The 25,516-nt window shown below is 39.0% G+C and overlaps 1 protein-coding gene across 10 annotated transcripts in view; it reads left to right on the top strand.

Moving 5' to 3' along the window:
* Positions 1-25,516, top strand: part of Ldb2 (LIM domain binding 2) — a 340,208-nt gene that overhangs the window by 261,737 nt on the left and 52,955 nt on the right. For all 10 annotated transcript variants that reach the window (XM_040747051.1, XM_021226421.2, XM_005068797.4 and 7 more), the window contains exons 3-5: positions 9,955-10,127; positions 17,131-17,253; positions 19,610-19,693. In XM_040747051.1, the coding sequence (XP_040602985.1) occupies positions 9,955-10,127; positions 17,131-17,253; positions 19,610-19,693 (380 nt within the window). The remainder of the gene's footprint in view (positions 1-9,954; positions 10,128-17,130; positions 17,254-19,609; positions 19,694-25,516) is intronic.

Genomic DNA, 25,516 nt, shown 5'->3' with positions numbered 1-25,516 from the left:
AACATGTCTAAGGGGCAGAGCCAGCGTATGAATGGAGACCCATCAATGCACAGCTTGTGTAAGTTTACAGTTGCTTTCAGAGCACAAAGGAGACCTTGGAAAATAAAAAGGGGAAAGAGCACTGCTCCCCCAAAGGGTGCAGTGCTACAGTGGGGCTTGACAGGAGAAAAGGGTTTCCAAAGACATCAAATGTGCCAACGACGCTGAGGAACGACGGCGCTGAGGAAGGGCACAGGGCTCTGGCTAGCTTAGTTTTGAACAGACAAACGCCTCCTGTGACTTCAGCCCATCTGGCAAGTGTTAGGTATAAGAAGAGTCCGGCTTAGGGCGTTGGTGGCGCACGCCTTTAATCCCAGCAGAGGCAGGCGGATCTCTGTGAGTTCGAGGCCAGCCTGGTCTACAAAGTGAGTTCCAGGACAGCCTCCAAAGCTACAGAGAAACCCTGTCTCGAAAAACCAAAAAAAAAAAAGAGTCCGGCTTAGTGACCATTTAGTACCTTTGAAGGACTGTTTGATATGATATCCAGCCCTCGAGAGAGCTGAGTTCTACCTGCCTGTCTTCTCTCAGCAGAAACAAACCACCTCCTCGCCACTCTTAAAATTGCTAAAGCCCATTGCTTCCTGGCCCGGATTAAGTTGAAAATCGAAAACACACATCTGCTTTTCTGTCAACCAGACGAAATTTGCTGATATTAAAATGTGGAATGGAATGCCTGGGGTCGTCTCTGCCAGGCTAAGTTTGGGACAGCCCACAAAAGCGTGCTGAAATGATTTCATGAAAATTCCCGAAGTTTGGGAACATTGGAAAAAAGAAAAGCTTTTTTTTTTAACTTCTCAAGTCTGCAGCATTGTTTCTTCCTTCATCAAGTTCAGTGGGTTGGAAAGAAATTCTGGAGACTATGGGAAGCAGTAACAGAGCAAGCCGATGCCGGTGTTCACTGGCATGGGGACAGACACACCCTGCGATCTAAATGGCAAAGTTTTAAAATTTCAAAGGACAACTGTTGATTTCTAGTAATATTTTACGTGTATTTCCATTCTTGTTGTCTACAATTTTGAGCAATATTGGAAAGAATTCTCTATGTCCTTTAATACAGAAGCTCATCCCCAGAAAAAGAACTATGAGCACTGGAAAATGATGAGACTGGGAGAAATGATCTTACCCAGGGAAGAGCAAACAGATTGACTATTTAATACAAAGTGCTCAACCCTGAGATCATGTACACGTAAGTGACATTATGTAGGCTGAGAAGGTTATATTTAGATATTTAGGAGTCTGTGTGTGTGTGTGTGTGTGTGTGTGTGTGTGTGTGTGTGTGTAACAAAAAGAGGCCATAGATTTGAAAGAGAGCAAAGGAGAACATGAGAGAGTTTGGAGGGAGCAAAGGAATGGAGAGAAATATTGTAATTATAATGTCAGAAAATAAAAATTTTATTAAAAATAAAAATAGCATATTTATACAAAAATCTAGAAATTCTACAGATGCTAAGAACTTATGTGTTTTGCTTTCCTGGACATCAGGTTGTTGGCCTTTAAAAGGAGGGTGCCAAATATAATCATGGATAACCTAATTATATTTATTAAATAATTGTTAGTACTTTATATTATTTTTTCCACATATGTTAAGTACCATTCATAATCATTAATCGGGAAGTAATCAGTGCTACTCTGAAGGAGATCATTACTATTCAAACAAGAGAAAAACTTTAAACATTTCAATATGGAACCAGCTATAGACACATTTTAATACTACAGAAATCTTAGGAAATATTTCTGAGCACTACTGGAATTAACTATATTTCTTTTCTGGTCTTGTCACTGTAGTTTAGTTCTCAGTAGGGTGGCTCATGTAGAATTTATTTTTGACTAATACATACTGAAGGAAAAATAAATTTATATATTAATTTGTGTAACAATTTCTTCAACTATGGATGCATATGCATATGAACACAGTAAAATTTATATTGAGTATGAATGTTGTTCAATACTTGAAAATTAGTAATTTTCAAAGGAAAATTGAGTAGTTTAAAAAATGTTTGATCAAATTAAATATATTTCACAATTCAAGAGTAAAACATAATGAATACAAGGACTAGAGAAAAATTTCCTTCCATAACAAATAATATCTCAAGACAACAAGTAAAACTCAACTATTCCTAGAGTCAATCCGTAAACATGATAAGTGTTCAGGGAGAATGCCCACTCACTCAACATTTCAGTTTCTTCCTGAAGCTTCTCCAAGAGCTGCTGCAGTAAGATGAGAAAGACACCAATAAATTGGAAAGGAGAAATAGAGCAAATTTCTCTTGGTATTTTACATACAGTGAGTGGTGTTGTGAGTTTTTAACAATATCTCTAATCAAAACATATATTTAATTAAATGCTTCCGTATTAATAGAATTTTGGGCTAAAAATCAAAAACTCAAAACTTAGTCTAAAACCTAGGTTAATAGAAGAATTCAAATATATGTTTTGGTTATAAAAATTATTTAAAAATCATGACACCATTCAACATATGTAAAATATTTAAAAGTATCTAAGAAACAAAGGTTTTCCTACCCCTAACACTCTGTAGAGATTTATGGAAATCTTTTAAGATAAAAATAGTTAAATTAATAGATATACATTTCATAACCCTGTATGGCAAGATTTAAAAGATACCAATGATTTTTTTTCTAAATTTTATTGAATTACTATCCCTCTTATTTCTTTGAGTTTAATGAAAGAATCTTTTTTTTTTTTTTTGAGCTGCCTGGTGTGGGTGCTGGGATCTGAACTCAGGTCCTCATGATTGAACAGCAAGCGCTTTATTTATTTATTTATTTATTTTTCAGTTTAAATTTAGATAAGAAACAAAGTTGTTTCACAAGTCAGTTCCAGGTCCCTCTCCCTTTCCCTCCCCTCCTCCCGTGCCCTCTCCCCAACCCCCCCCCCCATTATCCCCTCATTTCCCCAGGGAGGGTGAGGCCCTCCATGGGGGTGTCCATAGTCTTTAATGAAAGAATCTTAAGGTTCATCTTTAAGTGTATAGTTATAAAATTTTTGACATTAAAAAGTAAAGAATTCAGAAAAATTTTATGATACATGAAATATAGTTTCAATACCTAAGAAACAGCACTGTTGTCAGGAGTGAGTGTGCTCTATATAGCAGAGGAACTCATGCCAGATGAAGCCATGACATTCATCTCCTTTTCTTTAATTAATGAATTCAGTGGCAGAAAAAAATGCCTGTATAGCATTTGGGGACCATGATGGCCAGTAGATACTATATGCAGGAAGAACAGCGTGGCTTCATCATAAGGTGTCATTGGACAAAACCTATTAGTGTCATGTTGTAGAAGAAAAGGCAACCCTCTTGCTTAGCCTTTCCCTGACTCCGTCTCTAACTTCACTTGTCAGCCTGATCTCTTGGATAATGCACCTACCACACTGCCTTTTTCGGTAACATCATAATCCATCAAATACATTTGATTCACACTCAAGCCTGGCTGAGGTCTATTGTTACTACTGAGGCATAGCCCCTGCCTTCTCACATCACAGATCTGCATGCAACATTTTATAATCAAAACTCAGCTCCAACTCCTCACAGACATGCTCCAGGCTACCCAGCCTACACTACTTGTCTCCACCCTAAACCCTCTGCCTGAATACTTTTAGAACAACGTCTCACCCATAGCAGGTATTTAAGAAGCATAGATGAAATGAATCTTCGAAAAGGCAAGAAATATCATTAGAGAGGAGATATTTAAATCAAATTGCTTTGGTAGAGAATATAAAACTCAGAATGAACACCATGACAGCCTGCAGCCACAGAGTTACCTTCATTTGCTTCCCCTCTGTGAAGAACAAGGGAATCTGGTTTGAACCATTCTACCTCAAAGTCTTGTATTTTATTTCCATTGTTTTGACTATTTATAATGGTTATTTTCTCTGTGAGAAATCATCAGTTATGTTTCTATCACTCCTAGAAGCACTTTCATTTACACGTTAGCAGAATACATTCATGGATTTATGAATACAAATGAGTCTAAAATTTAATGAATCTACATTTATTACCCAATGTTACCACTGTACTGCAGAAGAATTTCCAAGTGAATTTGTGAAACACAGCAGCTGTAGCAGAGCGGTCCAAATGGCCACGGCTCAGATAACTAATTTACTCATTAACACGTTTAGAAAAACTGTAAATATCACTAGATAATCAATGACTTTAATATAATTAGTGTTCCTTATCAGGAAACACTGTTGTGTAGCTGTACAACTCTCTCTTCAATGTTGGAAAATCATTGGCTAACTAACCTGGAAGTATTAAGTCACCCTGGTACACTGTTAGCTCCAAATCTTCCTCTCATTCCATTTTTACAGATTTCAATCTCCTTTAGTTTTCAGAATTGAATTGCCTTGGAAACATAGAAATTAACAGCACCCAAATTAGTAGCTAATGGATCAAGAGATCTTGCACTGTACAATAGTTTCTCAATCTGCTTTGAGAACCCCAAAGCAAATAACATGTGGACTTGTAGAACCATTGTTTGAAGAGGGAACCTAGAAAGACTGAGTTAAGGAATTCACCATAAGGAGTAATCCTCAACATTCACTTTTCTCAAATAGCATTTGAATATGCTATTTCATTATAACCTCACAAGGATTTTATTTAATATTTAAATTTTGTACTTTGATTACTATTTTGAATATTCTCCCATATGGTTATTTCTGTGTATGATTTTTCTCATGTCAATTACATATAAACATCATTAAGAGTTGAGAAAGTTTTTCTGTAATCTACAGCAGGGATAGAATATTCTATAAGGTGGGGTTTCTGCTTTGGAAAGAATGCCTGAATAGGTTTTATTTTCTCATTGAGTTCCCTGCTAGCACTATTTCGTTTTGAGGGTCCTTGTGCCTCTGTGGGACTATGCTCAGGAAGGCCTGGGTGTTTTTCCTCAGTACTACAATTTACCTTGTTTTTTGAGAATGGTTCTAGGGAGTCACCAGTGTAGGCTGACTGCCTGACAAGACCCCCAGGAACCCTCCTTTCCCTGCCTCCCAGAACTTTTAATGTGGATTCTAGGGATCATATTCAGATCCTCATGCTTGAACTTCAAGTACTCCACTAATTGGATTATTTCCCTAACCCATACCATTTAGATTCTAAATGTGCCTCCAAGTAACGCTGACAGAAGAGAAGCTGGTTTCTGCTTCCACACATCTACCAACTTCCTCATGGAATGTCCAGCAGTTGGGTATAAGTGGTAACAAAAGGGAAAAACAATAGAAACTTTACAAGCTTTACAAGGAACTTGAGTCCAGGTCTCAATATCCAAAACAGCGATGAATAAAATTTTAGCTATTCCCAGACTAAATATATTTACCTACAAAGTATAGTATTTGAACTTTCTTTGTAAATATTCCAGTCCATGCATAATTTAAAATCTGATTTCTTTTTCTCTTTCAAGAACATATACATAAATAATATATAGGATATTTCAATTACCTAAGGTAACAGAAATCTTCTTGTGTTCCTGACTCTTAACCATTGATGCTACCTAACTTGAGGGACTTTGATCCAAATGTGTCAGAAAAATAGAATGCTTTTTATTATCTGTTATAATCTTAATCTCACTCAAAGAATACTTAAAGCCTTTCCATAGGAATACTTTGTAGATTTGTGCAAATCAATATTTAAATGATTTTATTTCCAGGAATTAAAACATAGGTGTAAAGGGTAAGTTTAGCAACTACGTGTGAACCTAAGTCGGAACTGGTGTGGCCTATGAGTTAGGAGATCAATGAATCTCTAAAATGTTCCCAGAACTTCAAAGCAGTTCATTAGATTGTACTATATGGTTGCATTAATAGAATGTGTTAGCCTCAGTGCTTCCACTGTATAAAATTGTGTACTGGACTTAGGATTCAGAAGATATTGTGAACAGTTCAAAATCACAAATCCAAGTTTAAGCATTATGAATGATCACATTGTGTGATGCACGCTTAGATGTTTGCCAACTCTCCTGATAGAAATGAATCTAAGAGATAAGATGAGGTCTGTGTTCATGCTTCAAGCACCATCATGGAGCTCTGCACCTGCTCCAAGCTCAGAGAATGTTCACAAAGCAAACAAATGGATATACAGTGACTTGATGAACACATGGATTTTGCTCTGGTGAACTGCCCCATTCATTGCATGCTCTATCTGTTTATTTATTCATTTATTGGAGAAAGAGCATCACTTCATTGCCCAGCCTGGCCTCAAACTTTTGGCACATCTCCTTCCTCACTGTTCTAAATGTTGAGAATATAAATATAAGTTACTACTACACCTAATTCTACACACAATTTTTATACTTCATTGTGAGTGCATGCCACTTGTGTATTTGTGTGTGTGTGTGTGTGTGTGTGTGTGTGTGTGTTACTGTCTCCTTCATAGAATTACTTGTTTCTTGCCATCTTCTCTATGGTAAGCAGAATTTATCCTATACCCTATCTATATCTATACCCTATATCCTAATTTATTGTATCTATGAACGCTCCTTCACATGGCCAAAGTATCCTTCCTGGTCTTATTAGTAAGGACTTTGGGATGGGGAGATAATCATGTTTTTATTTTTGTTTTTTAATGTGTTTATGTGGGTCCAGTGTCATGGTTGGGAATTAAACATGGAATATGGAGGCCAGAAAAAAAGAAGCCCTACAGAGCCCCATCTGCTGCTGCTGGATTTACAGATAAGCAAAGAATCATAAACAAAAATTGTAGGCCAGCCATAGATGCTTAGAAGAACAAAACAAGAAAACAACTTCCCGAGAGCCTCCTGAAGGGAAGCCACAGGTGCTGACACTGTTTCATTAACTGAACAAGACCTGTGTTTGACCGTTGGTTCTCTAAGATGTTAATATGCTTGGGAGGTTTTAAGCCATTGCATGTGTGGTGATTTGTTATAGCAGCAGTGGGAAACTAATACAGTCTCTGTCATTCTTTTTAATCTCCTGCAGCTTTGCACAGTGTGTTTGTGCAAATAGAGATTCCGTTACCTCTTTTCATTGATCCTCTCTGTCACTTCTCTTCATCAGTATTTGCTTCCATTCCCATGTTGGAACAGGACATATTAACCAAGCTTTCTCTGTTTGCAAACAATTGAAACTTAACATTAACTATCTTGAGACAAAAAAGGAAAGGGGGAAAAATAAGGGAGAAGGAGGAAGAGCAAAAAGGAGGCAGGAAAGGGCCAGGAGGGCACATGGCCCACAAATTGACTCCCAGCTGAGATAAGGGCTCAAATCAGTCCATTGACAATATGCTGCCCTGGTTTCTCTTTGTGTGCAGGCTTTTATATGCCCATGATTTACAAGTTTTTAGTGGGAAAACTACCTGTTTATTCCAGGAAATGATTCTGAAATGCAACTATTTGTATTCATTCAACTTTCTGCAAGGAAATATCTTGTTGGAAGTGTTTCACTTCTGCTCCCTATGACATCTTGAAGTAGTTCTAAGATGGTCTCACTCCTGAAGACTAGTGCTGGGTGGTGGATAGAGGACTCTCTTCTTCAGGTGACCTCTCCTCATTCCCTGGCTGGCCTTCTCATAGTAGGATGATCTTATAATAACTAGGCATAGTTCCCAAGCACTAAGATGGAACTTTCTAGTTCTTCCTAAGGTGTTGCTTAAATTAACACTTGGTAGTTGTGCCACATTCTATTAGCAGGTCACAGGGACCAGAGTGACCAAAGGAGGAAAGACAAAGTATATATGAGGCATGGACAGCATTGTCATGGCTCACCAGGGCCATCCAAGTGGCAGCCCCAAGAGTGAATAAAGGGGCTGTGTGCACAATTCTAAATCAGACCTGGGAAACATAATAGGGTAGTCTCACAAAGGAAGAGGGCCTGACAGTACATGCCAGTCTCCAGTCTTTTCTTAGGGTACTAGAAACTGTTGACTGCACAAAAGCCACGTTTCATTCTATACACATTTCCTATATAGCTTGGGCATTGTCTGAGTTTGAGGAAATCATTACAAATTTAAGGTTAAAGTTAAGGAAATGCATGCTTTTTCCCATTCATTTTTTTCTTTGACTGTGACTAAAACTATGTTAATATATAGCGGAGTGTGCTTTAGAGCTATTAAACTGTATATGATTTATAAAGAATAAACTGCAGGGCGATGAATCCAGTGGCAATTATTTGCCATAACCTTTTTTAATGTGACAATTCCTTGGATGTTATAGTGAAATATTTCACCCTTCAACTTCATTTTTATGGTGTGTATTTATTCTTAATAGTACAGATTCCAAATTGTCAAAATACTTGAGCTGATTTATGGTAATTAGCTTTAAGTTAGAACATTTGAAGTACATTCAATTAATTTTATCTGTCTGGAGAAGTACAATAAGGTCTTCAGCTCTGTAAAGTTTTCTTTGTAATATTAGCTATGCATTTGCTGGTGGTTGTGCTGGAGTCAAATTACTCTCATTTGAATTTGATATTCAGAGAAGGAACATTCAATATTCGGGATTAGTCAGTATTTAGGAAATGTATGTACAAGGATTATTTGGGATAGCATCACCAAGATCCTGGACCACTCGCTTATCACACACTTGTTGATTGATCTTACCTGCAGCACAAATGGAAGCAATAACAATGGCATAAATTATTCACAGGTTTGTCATCTGGATGGAGGTTCCTTAAGGATCATGTCACCATGGAACAGATGACCAAGGGATTCTCTTTACACTTATTTTTTCCCAAGTCCATGTACAAAAGAGCTATAGATCCATATGGAGTGGATTAACAGTGATGCTTTTAAAATGAAATTGAACACTCTAAACTTTCAGGAAATGATGTGTGATCTTTCCTAGCTAAAGCTTTCATTGGTTGTTTATCCTAAATATTATTTTTGTCTTTGGGAGGTATTATATAGTGGATGTGGGAGATTTAATCTTTGAGCTGCTTGAGAGTGATTTTAGGACTTTGCCTTTAAAATCTATACATAAGCAAAATTCCTAAACTTATGAGTTGGGATTTCCACTGTAAGAGGATTTCAAATCACTACTGAAGTGATGACTGGTCCTGAGTTGGGAAGTCTCGGATATCAGAAAAACCCAACTACTCAAATTGCTCAAACTCGAATGGAATGAAGGAGACCAATTTAGAGCAAGAAGAGGTATCGGGTTCTCTTAAACTGGGACCTTTAGTGCAGTAATATATTTTGCCTAGAACAAACACAAATAGAAAAATCAGAATCCATGTGGTTGTGATGTCTGAATGGAATAAGGCTACTTCTCAGAGATCCCCATTTTTCAGACCAGTTTAAAACATACTATTGGAAAAGGCAAATTTATTGATGTTTGTGTATGTGGGATTCTAGACTATTTACAAGTCCTGTGACTTTGAAACCTTCATACTAATTTTTTTCATAGTCACCCTTTCAGGATCTCAATTAGTTAGTTCCTGATTTGTTTTCTTTTGTGTTGTTTTTCTGAAAACCCAAAAAGAAACTACCAATATATTTCACAAACTAAAAGGCAGCATTGTATTAAAATTTATACTCCTGCTACTTATAAAAACACATAGTTGGGCAATTAAGATGTAAATAACACATTGGACAAGCCAAGCAGGTTATTTGGCTTTTGTTTTTCATAAAATATGTTCACTCAAAAGTGTATATGAGGCCCGAAGTATACGTGTACTGTCCCCATTAGTTTCCAACTATTAACTCTTATTTTAGTGGTTTCAATGGACATAAATCTCAGCGAGATGGTGTTCCCATTTTTCCCAAATAGTTAGGGATTTTAGTTTATTACTTACAACCCAGATGGGTCATGGCTATTTAGAAAGAGAAAGGCTCCTGGCACCGTTTCCAAAGATGACTGGATCCAGCTGGCCACTGTGAGGGGTTGGGTTCATAGTATTGGCTGGATATGCGTGTTCATGGCTTACCCTTCTGTGTTTCTCTTGCAGCTATCGGCAGGACCCTCATCCCCCGTTATTTTAGCACCGTGTTTGAAGGAGGGGTGACTGACCTGTATTACATCCTCAAACACTCAAAGGAGTCTTACCACAACTCATCCATCACGGTAGACTGCGACCAGTGTGCCATGGTCACACAGCATGGGAAGCCCATGTTCACCAAGGTATGGACCAGATTCCGGTACAAACATATCTAAGAGGAAGAGAGTTCTGCTGCTTCTGCGCTTTAGCAGCTTACATAGAGTTTTTGTGTATTATGCAAATGAGTCTTTGATAGTTGAAGGAAAACAGATAGTATGTGTGCTTGGTTATTTTGAAAATGCTAAGAAATTTCAAATGTGAGCAAACAAAGAGAACATTATTTAACTAATTGCACCTTAACTATTATCTGATAGTCCATCTGCAAACAAAAGGGGTGAACAGGATTAGGTTGTTTCCTTGTGGTCTTATGTGTCACTCAAGCAACTCAGCAATGGGCACAGCAGAGATGGAAGCTAGTTATAAAAATAAGAGGCAAAGAAGAGGGAGAGGGCTACACAACACAGTATTTGAGGCCAAGGTCACAGCCTATGAAGGATATGAAATGTAAAGCAGAAGTAGCACATCTGTGTTTTGCATTTGTATCTGTCGTGGCTACAATACCAATGTGGAATATGCCCCTCACTGAGAACCATGCAGTAGTTCATGCACATGAACCTTGTATGTGCCCTTCCAACAGTAATAACCAGTCAGTCACAGCTTCTAGTAAATGGAACTTTATTTTTTATTTATTTTTGATGCACTGAGCCTTGAACCCAGGGTCTTGCATATGCTAACCACATGCTCTGCCACTGATCTGTCTCTTCAGCCCCACAGAAATTTGCTTTAGTGAATACTTGCTCATTTAATATGGGCTAAATTCTGCATGAGTCTATTTTGTGATATTCATGATAGCAGCTATCTCTTTTAGAAAATACAGATGACAGACCTTTCCAGCTAAAAGGTGTTGGATTTTCAGGGTTTATTACCAAAAATGAAACTGTAAAACTGGAGATGTGTTGCTTGTGAAATTTTGCTTGAAGACTAATAATTCAATGTTTCATATTAGTATCATCCACCACATTAGTGTACCTCAGTCTTTCTCAGTGCTTATGATGGTGTGTGAAACCAAAGGTACAGGAAATTGCTTTGCAATGCAAAGGCAAGCCACTGACTACCATTCACTCCATCGCATCTTGGTTTTGACAATAAGCATTTTTAATATGGCAAGGGCTGGGGGTTTTCTCTGCCTAACACTTAAACAGAGTAGAAAGGAATCCTTCAGAGAACTGCCTTATAAGAATGCTGGGAAGAGAGTTTTGCTTACAGAAGGAAATAGCCATTGGGATGAAGGTTTAATCTGCTGATGACTTACTTCATTCTGAAGATAAAGGACATTTTCATAGTCATAAAGATAAAATGCACACACATCTTATTATTCCCTTCTGTGGTTACAAAGTCTGAGTATGTTACAAAGTCTGAGTAGTGCAGGAAAAGTCTTCCCCTCAAACGTTAATGCTTTTAGCTGATTCAAATAAACCATGCTACCTCCTTATGCTTCAAGAGAAACAAAACATGATAATTAAATAAAACTTTTCCATCATTCAGAAACTGTTTAATGTCTGCAGCCACTAAAAACTTTAGAAAGCATTTTGTGGCAGCCTTTTTATATATTTAGTCAATTTCTTTTTTTTTCTCGGGTCAGGTCATAACTCACAAATGAACACAGTAAGCTGTTCTGATGCTGTAGCATGGAATAGTTCAGACTGTGCTAGACCCATCTCTCTCTTCTGAGGAATCCATGAAGCACCACCAACTGCTATTTTCATTCTAGTTAAACACTGAGCTTTTTCTCTTGGCTGCATTCTTTTTCTGGAATGCTCCCTCTGTTCCCCAGGAGTCCAGTGGTTTTTTGTTTGTTTGTTTGTTTTTCTTTTCAGGAAAACAAGCCAATCGCTAGAAAGACCTGAACACAATTCCCTTGGATCTGAGAGCATCCCTTATTTGGACCACCCATGTCATTCTGCTCCAGGGCAAGCAGTATTATTTGCCTATTCCTGTAATGAATATTTCAATACTCTGATGAAATATATCTCTTTCTAGGACATGTAGTTTCATTATAGAGACTTAATCCAGATGCTAATTATGCACATTTATTCTTTAGGAAATTTGATATGATTCAAAGGATTCATTTTTCTTCTCTCTCCCCCTCTGTCCATCCCTTTCTCCTCTGTCCCTCACCTCCCCCCACCCCGATGTTTGCTATACTACTCTAAGAATCTTCCTAATTTTCCTTGTGCTCTTGTGTTAATTAAAAATAATTCCATTTCAGGTAATAAAATACTATTTTAAACAAACAGTGAGCCAATGACTTCCTGGTACAACAAAGAAAGGGAATTCTAAAACCACTGCTGACATTTGGGTCTTAGTACTGACATTATTTAGCACATTATTTGTCGGCGGCTCACATTGTTCTAATTTAGAGGATCACTAAACTGTTTCTCCCCAAATAGCATTTGACCCAATGGCGCTGAGTTGCTTTTATGAAAATTTGGTCAACTAGTGAATCAGAAATCAGCCACAGTCCTAATCAACAGAGATATTAAATATCCCTCAGGGGTATACTGAGAATTTTGTAATTTCCTGGTATGAGGAACATTATAGATTAAGAATAAATATGTAATTGGAATTTTAAACGCATATAATAAAGACTTTCTTTTATGTTTTCAATTCACATCAAATAGGAAACAAGGCTGGATAATCAGAAGAGCATGCCAGGAGTCTCTCAGAGTCAAAGACTCTTAAGTGATATTCAGGATTGTAAAGAAAAAGCTTAGTGAGGCACTGTAAATGCTGCATTCTAGTGTTTTGCAAATTAAAAAAATAGTTGTAGACACTACAGGATACCTTCATCACTTCTGCAAACATGGTTTTATGGATTTTTTTCCACTTCTCAATTATTTCTTATGAAATTAGTTGCTACTAAGTATAACCTGGAAGTACATTAAATAAGTTTCCTCTAAGCAAATGCTATTCGCTTGGAGTTTTGACAATTCTTTCCCCATTCTTACCTTACCCTGCATGTCACATTATATTATATAATTTCTCCAGTCCGTGTTAAGGATCAGAACTCCTTACTACATATTTACATATGTGATCTCTCTAGGTAAAATTCAGAGAGTTTCTTTTAAAAAACAGTAGTCTACATTCTATATTCTGCTCATGCCATTCACGTATAAAGATAAAAAAAATAAACATTACCACCTTTAAAAAATGCATGGATTATTCTCACAGAAGCTCCGAGGGAACCGTTGAATCATGTAACAGCGCAGTCAATATTACTTCATTAGGAAGAGAGAGAAAAGGGTTAAAAAGCTACTGGGTAGTTTGAGAAATGTTCTTTTTTACTTTTCTTGTTCCTGGGCTAGTCTCAAGCTAGCACGTGATCGACTGAATGCCTGCCAGCCTCTTTCTTGTTGATCCTCCGGAGACCATCTGTGCTGGGGGCATTGATTAGAGTGTGTCTGCTGGGATTACATCTTTTCTGTTGCCATGCCAACTAATCAGCTGATTTTGGTTACCACAGAAACAAAATGTCAGAGCTCACAGTACGGTAACATGAATTCAGCACAACAGAAAATGTTTTCTTAATTGGGGACCCTTTTGATTTTTGGATTCCAACAGAAAGGCAGGTTTTTTTTAAGGCCAACATTAGATAAAAGTTGCATTAACTTTATTCATTAATAAGCATATACAGATATTTTTTGAGATGAGAAGAAACATTACTTTCATTTTATTAGTTATGCTCATTTTTTATATTTTTTAACAAAGGAGACATACATTCCCTCATATGTGTCTCTATTATGGTTCCTGACGGTTGCATAGAAAACAAACCACAACAACTTGGTTTCATTTACCTTACATTACAGAAGGGGTTCTCCCCAAACACTTGGGATAGTTCTGTTTGCATAATCACTTCAAAAAAAGAGAGCAATGACTAAAATTTGTCTCTGTCTTTCATTTTTGAAAGTCATTTAATTTCCTTTTTAAAGGAATCTATTGTAGTGAATTGGGACACAGTTTTAAGGATTCCCAATTTACACATAGTGTGCCCTGGATAAAGTAAACCTATTTGACTACAAAGGGAGCCCAAGACTTGTGGCAATTTTCCATTTTATAGGCCTGAGACAGTTCATCTATGTTTGGTACATCAGAGTGAACAACACACCTAACCATTGCCCTGCAGATCCTCCAGTTCAACAGTATACCAGGACTATATACATACCTTCTCATCATAAAACTTGCTTCTAGTAGAAGCAAACCAGAGACTTTATGTGCCCTGAACCCATGGTTTACAGACAGAAAACAAATAGATTAGATGATAATAACAAGAACAATAATAATAATAACCCTGACATTTAAATGTTTGATTAGCCAATAATCCCATCTCTTAAAAAAAAGATTATAGCCTATAAACGTGTGTTTTCCCACTGATAGTTGATTCTTACAATCTCCCTTCTGTGAAAGTTGTTACTTCAGACAACTTCTATAAAATTAGCACCCTAATGGTGGGGGTAAGGAGTTGGTTCATATAGTCTTCATGGTACTTGTTTGAAAACTTCGATAAATTAATTCCAGTGTTCAATATGTGCTTGGAAGAATGTTTTGGGGACACTGATGACATCTCCATTTCTACTCATATAACACTCATGGCTAAGATGCCAGAAACCAGGCTCAGCAGACAACCCCTCTCAGAGTTTTAGGGCAGGGTGCCCACATGTCTGAAATTACTCACAAGTTCTGCTAATTGGATCTGAGGTAGGGGTCTTCACCCAGATTATCAATAATTATCTCACTATATTCCAGAGATCTTTGATAAAATGAAGATGGCAAATGCATGTTTTTTTTGAGCAAAGCCCCTACTGAAATCTACATGGTAATTCTCCCAGACAACTTTTGGATTGTGTGAGGAAACTATATCCTCTAATCAGAGTACACAGAAAGCCCCCAATCATTACTTGTGTCAGCTAAAACTTGCTAAATTGTATTATTCCAAGAGAAGAATGATTAGCCGAAGCTAATGAAAGCTTGACCCAAACTGTTAACCACCATCTTCCTGGCTATATACAGACTGATTTTTACAATGCTTTCAGAAGTTTGCATATTTGTGTTAACTAGGAAATCTTTTCCCCTGAAAGTCCAAGGAGAGACTCAACATATTACAAAGGAGAGAATAGATGGAGTCTAGAAGCTCAAGTCCCACTAATTCAGAACAGATTCCCACAGATCCTTCTTTTGATCCGCAACTCAGCATGCACACCATGGCGACCATGGCTGAATTATCTCTTCTCCTTCATTCTGTTTATTTTATCTAGTCAACTACATCATTTCACCATTCTAATTGTGGCAGGAACAGTAGCCAGCATTCTACATATAGAATTTCCTGAAATGTGTTTTCTCAATAACTCTTTCTAATGATGTTATTGTCTCTGTTCTGTTGATATGGAAACTGGATGGTGTGGGGCATAGTTGCTGTTCCCTGAGTTCCCAAATGAGAAAAGTAGAGACAGATGCAAATCTACTAACATCTCTTTTCAAAGCCTCCATGCACTATGGTACTCCTTCCCCAACGTTAATATAGGGTTACTAACTGGTTGCAACTATTTACGTTATTCTCCACTTTCTGTCTCACAGTTGAAACAGGACAATAGTGTGTGTTGCCTTGTATCATTTTCTTCCCTTTCAAAATCATTGTGCTAAGAATATGAATACGAAAAGTTAAAAATGCCTTTGTCACTGATTATAAGGGATGAGAGACTCTGGCATTCTGTTATGTTTTATTAATCACATATGTTGTTAGGAAGGTGAGAGACTAGCTATTTCTTTGTGTAATATAAACAGGACTTGCCACTGCTGATGTGATTAGTGTATTTTCTAAACATCCCTCTATTTTCCATGCATCAATGACTGGATTGAACTTTACCCTCTGGAGTTCCTCTTTGGAAATGAAGACGTACTCTTGATAGGTAACTTTGTAGTAACTCACACTTGAGCATCAGTTATCTTATCGGAAACATTTCCCAAATTAGGATAACCAAGGATTTGGGCTGCATTTTGAGGTCAGGTCAAAAGCTGATGCAAGGGAAATGCCAATGAATCTACAAGGATGATCCCAGCTAACACTCTTACAAATAGTGAATATATAGCCTGAACGGGCCTTCTCCTGTGATCAGATTGGTAACTACCTCAATTGTCATCAGAAAGCCTTCATCCAGTAATGGATGGAAACAGATTCAGAGACTCAGAGCCAAATGTTAGACTGAGCTCAGAGAATCCTGCTGAAGAGAGGGAAGAGTGATTGTAGGAGTCAGAGGGGTCAAGGACATCACGAAAAAACCTCACAGAAACCACTAACCTGGACTCATAGGAACTCACAGAGTCTGAACTAACAACCAGGGAACTGACATGGGGCTAACCTAGGACCTCCACATATGTGTAAGAGTTGTGTAACTTGATCTACTCCTGGAACTCCTATCAGTGAGAGCAGGGTCTGTCCCTAATGCTTTTGCTGGGTCTTGGGAACCTACACCTCATACTGACTTGCCTTGCCCACGCTTAACACAAGAGGAGGGGCTTAGTATTACTAGAGCTTGATAAGTCATGCTTTGTTGATACTCATGGTAAGCCTGCCCCTTTCTGAAAAGAAAAAGAGGAGGAGTAGATTGGGGGACATGCAGGGAGGAGGGGGAAGGCAATGGGAAGAAAGGAGTAAGGGGAAATTGCGGTCAGGATGTTAGATAGGTAGACAGACAGACAGAGTGCGGCTGTGGTACCCATGGGAGGATGATCATGAAAATGAAAATGTTAAGAGAACAAAAGTGTGTACTAGTTGGTTCTGAGAAGATGGGTTTGGGTCCCATGTTTTCCATGTTTCCACATGAAAAATCAGAAGCATGTAAGGTTTCATTGGTAGTAGAGTGACTGATATTTGAGGCTAATAAGCAACTGAGCAATCTTCTGAATATGTTGACTCTAGAGCTTGGCCCTGTATGTCACGGAGACACCGTCTAAGGACCTCAAAGGACACTATATTGGGTAGTTGATATGAGTTATTGCAAAGCAAATGAATGTGTTGTTTGTCAATCTCAGGTATGCACAGAAGGCAGACTGATCTTGGAGTTCACGTTTGATGACCTCATGAGAATAAAAACGTGGCACTTTACCATTAGACAGTACAGGGAGCTGGTCCCCAGAAGCATACTAGCCATGCACGTAAGTAATATCATTTATATTTTACCCCTTTATTCTTATCCTCACAGCATCTTGCTCAGCAAGGAACCCAGTTCTGCCTGAACAAAGTCCTGCTATTACAGCACCTTAGACAACGAGTTCTAAGTGTTGAGTCTTCCTCTCAACCATTTGAATGCACAAGTTCCTTTTTGCCTCCTTTGTTTCTAAGCTTGCAAGAGGTTTGTTTGTTTGTCTTTTCATTTGTTAGGGGAGGTTCCATTGATGAATGGTTTCTGCTTTCTTCAGTTGCAGTAACTATACACCAGATATTTTTCTACCTGGGTATATGAGCCTGTTACCTATAATGAGAATGTGAACTAAAACCAGAAGTGGGAGCAGTGTCCTGTTCTGATTAGAACAGTCTGACCCGAAGTGAGGCTCCTGTACTCTGGATCTATTGGTCCTAACCATGATGCTTGGCTGGAATGGGGGGCAGGGGTGATTCAACAGAATCAGACTTCATGAGCCTGATTTATTCATGACCCTAAGAAACCCTGAGAAATCAAAAGAGGACAAATAACTGCAGATACCACTTATAGAATTTACTAAACCAAGAATTTCACTGAAAATCTAATCTGCAACTGTCACTCAAGGGTTGACTTTTTATTTTTTATTTCCAAAGTAAGGAAGGAGAAGGCCCAGTGTCTTTCAATTCAAATATGGCAAAAACCAAGGATGTGAACTACTTGGTGCTGAGTTTAAAACCCTGTCACCCAGCCTTTGGATTTTATGCTGTCTCTAGACCTCTGATCTCACCCTTCTCTTTCCTACATATTAACCCTGTCTCTGCCCTTTCCGGTTACTCCAGGCCTTCAACTCTAACACACCCACTTCTGCTTCTTCGGGTTCACCATGTTTCAAGTCCTTCTGAATTTTCAAAGCCAGTTTCAGACCTTCCACTCTTTTGAAAGAAATCTGGTTTATCCATTTTTTTTCAAATATACCAAAGCCATCAGAAGGGTGTGGCTGAGACATGAAGCCATAAATTGAAAGCTCAGGAGATTATATTCCTGTTCATGAGTGCCTTTGGACAATTGATATGATGTCTCTGGATTTCTAGTCCCTCATCTATACAATGATGTGGTTGAGAATATGCCTTGGAGAACTGGCTTGAAACTCAACAGTTAATGACTACAAAGCACTCAGCATGATGCTTGGATCATAGTAAGACTTCTGTAGGTGTTGGTGACCTGTTATCAGCAGCAGCAGAAGCGTTGGAACAACATCCTTCCATTATTGATTGCTGTCAAATCACAATGCACACTGTTTGTTGTTAACTGCTTGAGTATGTAGGTCCAGATCTTCCCAAAGAGGCTCAATGTCCATAAAGACTCTATTTCAAAATTACTGGAAACTATTTCTCCATGGTCATTTTCATCTATGTTTTATCTATGATTACAAATAAGAATGATACTATCACTGAATAAAAAGCAGAGGCAAGAATAAGTTTCTATTAGTTATACAAGTGCAAATATGGAGAAAGGTTGTTTATTTAACTTTCCCTATGCTGGCACCAATTTGATGAGGAAGAAGAAAAATGAAGAGGATCAAACAAGTAACTCACTTTCAAATGCAATGCAGAAATAATTCTTTTATGTTGGGGGTCTGACCAAACATTTGGGGTGATCTGTAGTACTTTGCATCCCATGATACTTTGAGAAATGTGATTCCTGCCCTTTCATCCCACAGAATGAAAGATATTGAGGACATTGATTGTTTTTTAACCTCAGTTTTACGGGGGGGAGGGGGCAGCTAAAATTCTCTTTCTCCACATACAAAAGTGGAGAGAGACTCTACATACAAATGCAGTCGATTCTGGTATTATATATTATTATAACATATTCTTGTGGTAGCTGCAAGTTTTCAAAAGTATCCTACATCCTGGATGGTAAAATATTACCCCTATCTTAGCAGGGAACAAGTACAGGTTTGCCAATGGCAGAGGCACTTCTTCCTCCAGTTCAGACCAGAGTTGTTTTGGCAGAGTTCAGTGACTTCCCATCTGAAGACACAGGCCAGGGTGTCTCACAGAGAAAGCAACATTGTTTTTCCAGGATCCAAGCGTGTCTGAGGTAGTTTAGTTTCCTAATCTTGCAGAAATGTTCTCCAAATATATGTGTGAGTACTAGATGCATGCAACTTCCAAATGTAAATTAAATTGTCTACAGCAGTCTGTACCCCAAGAAACTCCAAATGTAAATTCAATTGTCTAGAGAAACCTGTACCCCATGGAAGATCAACAGTGTCAAGAGTGCACATTTCTGCAGAAACAACACAATCTAATGTTTTCATAATACCATCTCATAGGATGTAATTTTCCTCCCCCTACCCTGTTTAGGCACAAGATCCTCAGGTCCTGGATCAACTGTCCAAAAATATCACCAGGATGGGTCTAACAAACTTCACCCTCAACTACCTCAGGGTAAGACTGATTAAACTATTCTATTCCTTTATTGAATTTGGAAAAACCTTTAGTTTTTGTGTTTGTTTGTTCTTTAATGTATGCTAAACAAAAGAGTTAAATGAAGTATAAGCCAGAATGGGTAACACAGGCCGTAATCCCAGCTTCAGGAGGCTGAGGTAGGAGAATGATAAGTTCAAGTCTGTGTGAACTATAGAGAAAGATCAAGGCTGTCCTTGGGAACTTAATGAGATCCCATCTCAAGTTAAAATAAAAGTCATAATAAGAGATCTGCGTATATAGCTCAGTGGTAGTGTTTTACTAGCATATTAGGGACCCTGAATTCAATTCCAAGTGGTAATAGTTAGTTAGTTAGTTTGTTTGTTTGTTAAATTAGTAAAACCAGCTATAGAAAGCACGGATGAATAGTCTGTACCCCCCCATGTGGTGTGTGTGTGTGTGTGTGCGTGTGTGTGTGTGCGTGTGTGTGTGTGTGCGTGTGTGTGTGCGTGCGTGCGTGTGTGTGTGTGCGTGTGTGTGCGTGTGTGTGTGTAGGTGTAGGTGTAGGTGTAGTAGTGGTAGGATCTGTGGCTCTATTAACAATAATTAGCAAAGCATTAAACCTGAACTTAGGTAGGGTTCAGTTTGCTCACACAGTTGTGTAACTCTTAGAATTAATCACTCAAAAGGAAGCCATGTCCTTATTCTGTAGGTGTTTCGGCAGCACTCAGTCTGCAGTAGTGTCCTCTTTCTAGCGTGCCATTGTTTGAATACTCTGCTTCTGTGTGTTCATCCTGGACTCAACTTATCCTAAAGGAATCAGTGTGCCACTTGAGGCAAGTAGTCAGGGCTTCAGAGTCTTCAGGAGGAATTCAACTCAGTGCTGTTATGCAAACATTTATAGGTCTTACAAATTCTCTATTTTAACATGGCATGTGCTTGGGGGTTTTCTGGTTGTTGTTTCTTGTTGTAAATTGTCTTTATTTTTAAATATTAAGTGTTTTAGACAACATGTCTTACCCATACAATACTAACTGCCTCCATATTTGTTCAAAAAGAGTTACAGCAATCACATTGGTTTAATATAGAATTCCAACAGTCAAGTCACTAGTGGCATATCTGATTTCATTCACAAAATAAGCATTGCACTCCAGAATCCTGAGAAAGTGGTGGCCACTTTGCCCCTGATACATTATCTCCTCACGTGCAGCAATTTGTCTCACCAGGGTTTCCATCCCAGTACAGAGCTGATGCTTTGGCTTCTTTACCCACCGATTTACTCTGGGTCTGTGGATTCTGTGTGCAAGCCTTGCACCTGCTGAAATCCAATAGGTTTTGGCCAGGATCACTCTTCTATGTAGTAGTGTTCCATTTCACTCACACATTTCTAGACAATGAAAATGTGAAGAAAATAGTCAGTCTTCTGCCCCTAATAAATTTATCCCTAAGGGGAAAGACTCATAAAAAGACAATGCAGAGTGGTAAATACCATGATGGAAGTTTCCAGAAGGAAACAAAAATACCTCAGGGAGAGAAATCTTTCAGAAGGCTTCATATGAATGGTGATTCATGAGTGGAGTAAGCAAAGATGAAAACAAGAAAATCAAAGGAAAGGACAGTAAGTTTCCACTATATGGAAAACAGAATCTACATCAGAAGATGTGACATATGTAAGCCATCTGAGCATTTAGCAGGTTTCAAGGTCACCATTCCCAGTGAGCATCCAGAAGAGGTGAGAGGGTGGGTCTTGTCTGACCTGGCTGCTGGGCTGGGAGAACTGTTTGGTAATGAGGAAGCTCTGGCAGAGTCCTGGTTCTGGATTGAGAGAAGATCCTCTCCGTAGCTTAGAGGCCCTGGAACCAAAACCAGACCTGTCAAAAGCCAGAATCAGTTGGACTCCCCACCAACTCATCCATCACCCTCACAGTCATAACAGTCCTGAACACTGTCTGCTTGGAGGAAACCCAACACCTGCCCAGAAGGGTAGGAAGCATGTGTGCACTCAGCCAGGGCACCTGGTGCTGTGTCCCCAAACCTTTGAACACTACATTCTGAATGAACCCTTCTTGGGTGTGACAGGCTCTGTGGATGGGTAGCTGTACCTGGAGACTGTGGGTTTGTTTTAGTCCTATGCACACACCCCACATAACTGCCTTTCACTACTGCATTATCTCTCATTGGGGACCAGAAGCTATAGACGTCCCCTCTAAGAAGGAATGACTTCTATGCCATGTCCTCAGCTGGCCTGCATAGGGATCAGGAACTCGGGGAGTCCATTATAGACTCTGTTGACTAGTCCTTTGGTGAGATCTTAGGCAGTCTCTTGGTGACATCTGTTAGCTGTTTTGAATTCAGATTAACAAAGGCCCAAATTTCCTTCCATCCCTCCTCCCCCACCTCTCCCAATTGTCTGTAAATTATTTAACTTTCACTGGGCAGTCAAGCTTCTCCGTGTCACCACATTCTACAGTCCTGTAGTTTTAGCCCTCGAAGACTGTGACGGCAGAAGAAGGGTTAACCATCTTTCCTGCCGGTGAATGCAGTAACCCCTTGGCAGAGGGTGGGGAGTGGGGTGGGTGCCTCTCAAGGTACCATGTCAGTGTGTGGCTGCTGTGTGCCAGATCCTGTGTCACACAGCTCCCAACCTAGAAGTATAGAAATCTCACAAGTTTCCTGTCCATGGTCACCACCCCCAGGAGAAAATGAGCTATGGACAGGAGGCACAAGTGAAGTAAGTCACCCAGTTTTGCATGTCAAATAGCAGAACTAGGAAGTTGAAGTGAGGCAGTCTGCTAGAGCTTCCACGTGTTTGACAGCACAATTCTGCCACTCTGCAGGTAGGAATGGACATTGGTATTGATGGAAAGAGAGTTGCAGCCAGCCCCTATAGCATGGAAGCCACCAGAATTTTCAGCAAATTGGCCATGCTTTCTTCTTTCCAGGCCTCTATACAGTCTGTCTCATTGCTGGACACATAATTTCTGCCCTTCTCTCCCCATCTAACCCTCCTAAGCCAGATCCTTCTCTCCTATCACTTCCTATGAGGATCTCTCCGCTGGCATTCCTGGAATCCTCAGCACATGGTCTCTTGTTGGATTCTTGACAGGTCCCATATACAAAGCACCACTTTACTCCCTTATCTCTTGCTCCATGGTCTAAGTAATGTGAAAACTCCTAAGTTCCAAGGAAATGTCACTTGAGTGAATAGTTAGCAGACGGGTTGTTAAATGATAGATTTGATTTTGAATGACAGCAAAAAAAAAACTGTATGATTAATTTTCAAAGTCACTCCTAAAATTTCACCATGGAAACTAAGCAACAGTGAAGTGGGTTGTATTGTACTGAAAACTAAAAAAGAACCTCTAGCTCTCTCTAATGTGCAAAATCCCCACTTAAAGACCCTGACTCTGAATTTCCAGTGTCAAATTTTTATTCGCTAGCTGCTCTTTCTCATTATAAATTTTTATACTAAATGTCATCCCCCCCTCATTATTTTGGGAATGCATTTTTTTCAACTCTGAAGAACAGATTTTTTTAAAGTGAGTAATTATTTTGTCTATTTCCTTTGGCCAGGTTTTCTTAGCAGCTATGATATATATTTTATGGTTTAAATGTTATACTTGACAGAATGTTAAGACAATTATTATCCTAAATCTTAACTAATATATATTCCTTTTGTATATTCTCTTACTCTAGATCCATCCGTATGCACAATTTCTGCTTTCCTGCAATCAGGTTGCATATGACTTCCCTTTAAAAATATTTATATTTTAGTTTTTTTAATTATATATGTATGTGTCTGTGTTGAGCTATATGAAAGTGAGTGTAGGTGCCTATGAAGGCCAGAGGTATCAGATGTCCCTGAAGCTGTAGTTACAAGTCATTATGAATACTGGAAACTGAACTCAGATTCTCTACAAGAGTAACAAGTGGTCTTAAGTGCTGGGCCATCTCTCCAACCTCAACATATAGTTTCTTATTATTATTTGGAGAACAATGGCATCATATTAACCACTTATAATAGACACAGCTACGCCCAATATGTACAGTGACAATGTTTATTTAATTATCTAATGTGAAAGTGACATCATCTTCAAGTTGCTGCTATCGTTAATGCTTTCTCTGAACCCCTTTACACATGCTACTCTTGACTGTGTTTCCTGACAGAAGGTTAGACTACCAGTTCCTCACTCATCTATATGGTCTTGAGCAAGCTGCTTAAATTTCCTGAACCTCAGTTTCCTCATCTGATGGTTAGGAATGAGATGTCTCAGAAGACTACCATGATGACCGATGAACTTTACTTCATAAGTACCTGACACACAGAGAAGGCTCAATCACATATTGTGCAGTAGCTCGGATGAACTTCCATTACTGTCATTGATTTTTATCGAGGGCCTTAACTTTTCAGAGCCCTGCCCTCCACGTGCATGAATGGCCGTGTCCATTATATGTCATTTTATGTTCATTATATGAGAGTTGCAGTGATAAAGCATGCGGAGAGTACTTTCCCATCTGAGTTAGTACTCCAGGAAGCCAAGTAAGGTTTTGCATTTGGTGTGCTCTTTAGATTGGTCATGGCTTTGAATTCTTTTCTGTGGTTCTGAAACCATATCGAAAATCAGAAGAAACAGAAAGGAGAGAGGGAGAAGGGATTGAGGAATGGAGTGGGGTAAAGGAAAGAACCTAAGATATGTGTCATACATTTTGTCCCTCCTGTTAGTGGTTTGAATGTGGCATGTCTCCTGTAGGATCATGTGTCGGACACTTGGTCTCCAGCTGGGGTGCTGCATGTAAAGCTTTGGAAGCTTGGGGAGGTGGGAGCTTGCTGAAGAAAGTCAGTCACTGGAGGAAGGGCTTGTGGTTTGATAGCCCCTCACTTCCTCTCTGCACAATGCTTCCTAGATGTACACACAACATGACGGGCCACTTCCACACCACCTGCCATGCTTTCCCCTCTGTGATGAACTGTAAGTCAAAGTGAACATTTAATCAAACGATGAGAAAAGCAAGCAATACATTTTCTGAATACAGTTCTTATTGCAAATGTACAACCATTGTTTTTGGAGATTTTCAATATTATCTACCTGCTTTATTCTATTGTTGTTTTTAAATAAGCTTAAACTTCTGTTTCCAAAGAGGTGGGAGTGGGCAGGAAAGCCTGTAGGATTCAGAGTCATATGGGTTTGGTTGTGATGCCTTGTTTTGTTTTAATCCTGTACCTTTAATTCCCCACAAAAAAAAATGAAGAATTTTGCTGCTGTTGTTGTCATGCCTTAAAGAACACTGTTCCCTGCAAGTCATCTCTACTGACAGCAAAGGAAGCACAGCCTAATGCCTAGAAGTATTGGGCAATTAACTTCAGAAAATGACCCCCAACAGAAGGACATGAAGTAGCCTCCAGGAGACTGAGTGTGGCTGGGTCAGCATTGGAATCCTGCTGAGGTGTTTTCTTGTTTCCTATTTCTGTAAGACTTTGACTCCTGGCCAAATATTTCCCTTGATCATATAAGTGAAGGAAGCTTTTCCACCTAAATGCCACAATAAGCCTGAGGATGGAGCAGGTACCCCACCCAGGGAGTAAGATGGACCAACAAACTGAACCAGGATGCTGGCTGCCCTTTTCTTGCTTCGTGCATTTAGACAGAGCAGCAGCAAAGCTTTGACATTCTGGAGAGGCCAAACCCACCCAGGCAAATCTCCCATGCCTTATGCAGGGCCTGGCATATTATAGATCCCCAGAGGACTAAAGCGTGTTTTTCAAAATGTGACCCATAGGTCACGGCAGGCTCGCAGCCATTTGTTATGGAGTTAGGCCGTGGCTAGAAAATGAGGACTTTTAAA

This window comes from Mesocricetus auratus, unplaced genomic scaffold, assembly GCF_017639785.1.
Source record: "Mesocricetus auratus isolate SY011 unplaced genomic scaffold, BCM_Maur_2.0 Super-Scaffold_100006, whole genome shotgun sequence".
Classification (NCBI taxonomy): domain Eukaryota; kingdom Metazoa; phylum Chordata; class Mammalia; order Rodentia; family Cricetidae; genus Mesocricetus; species Mesocricetus auratus.
This window is presented reverse-complemented; position numbering and strand designations above follow the sequence as displayed.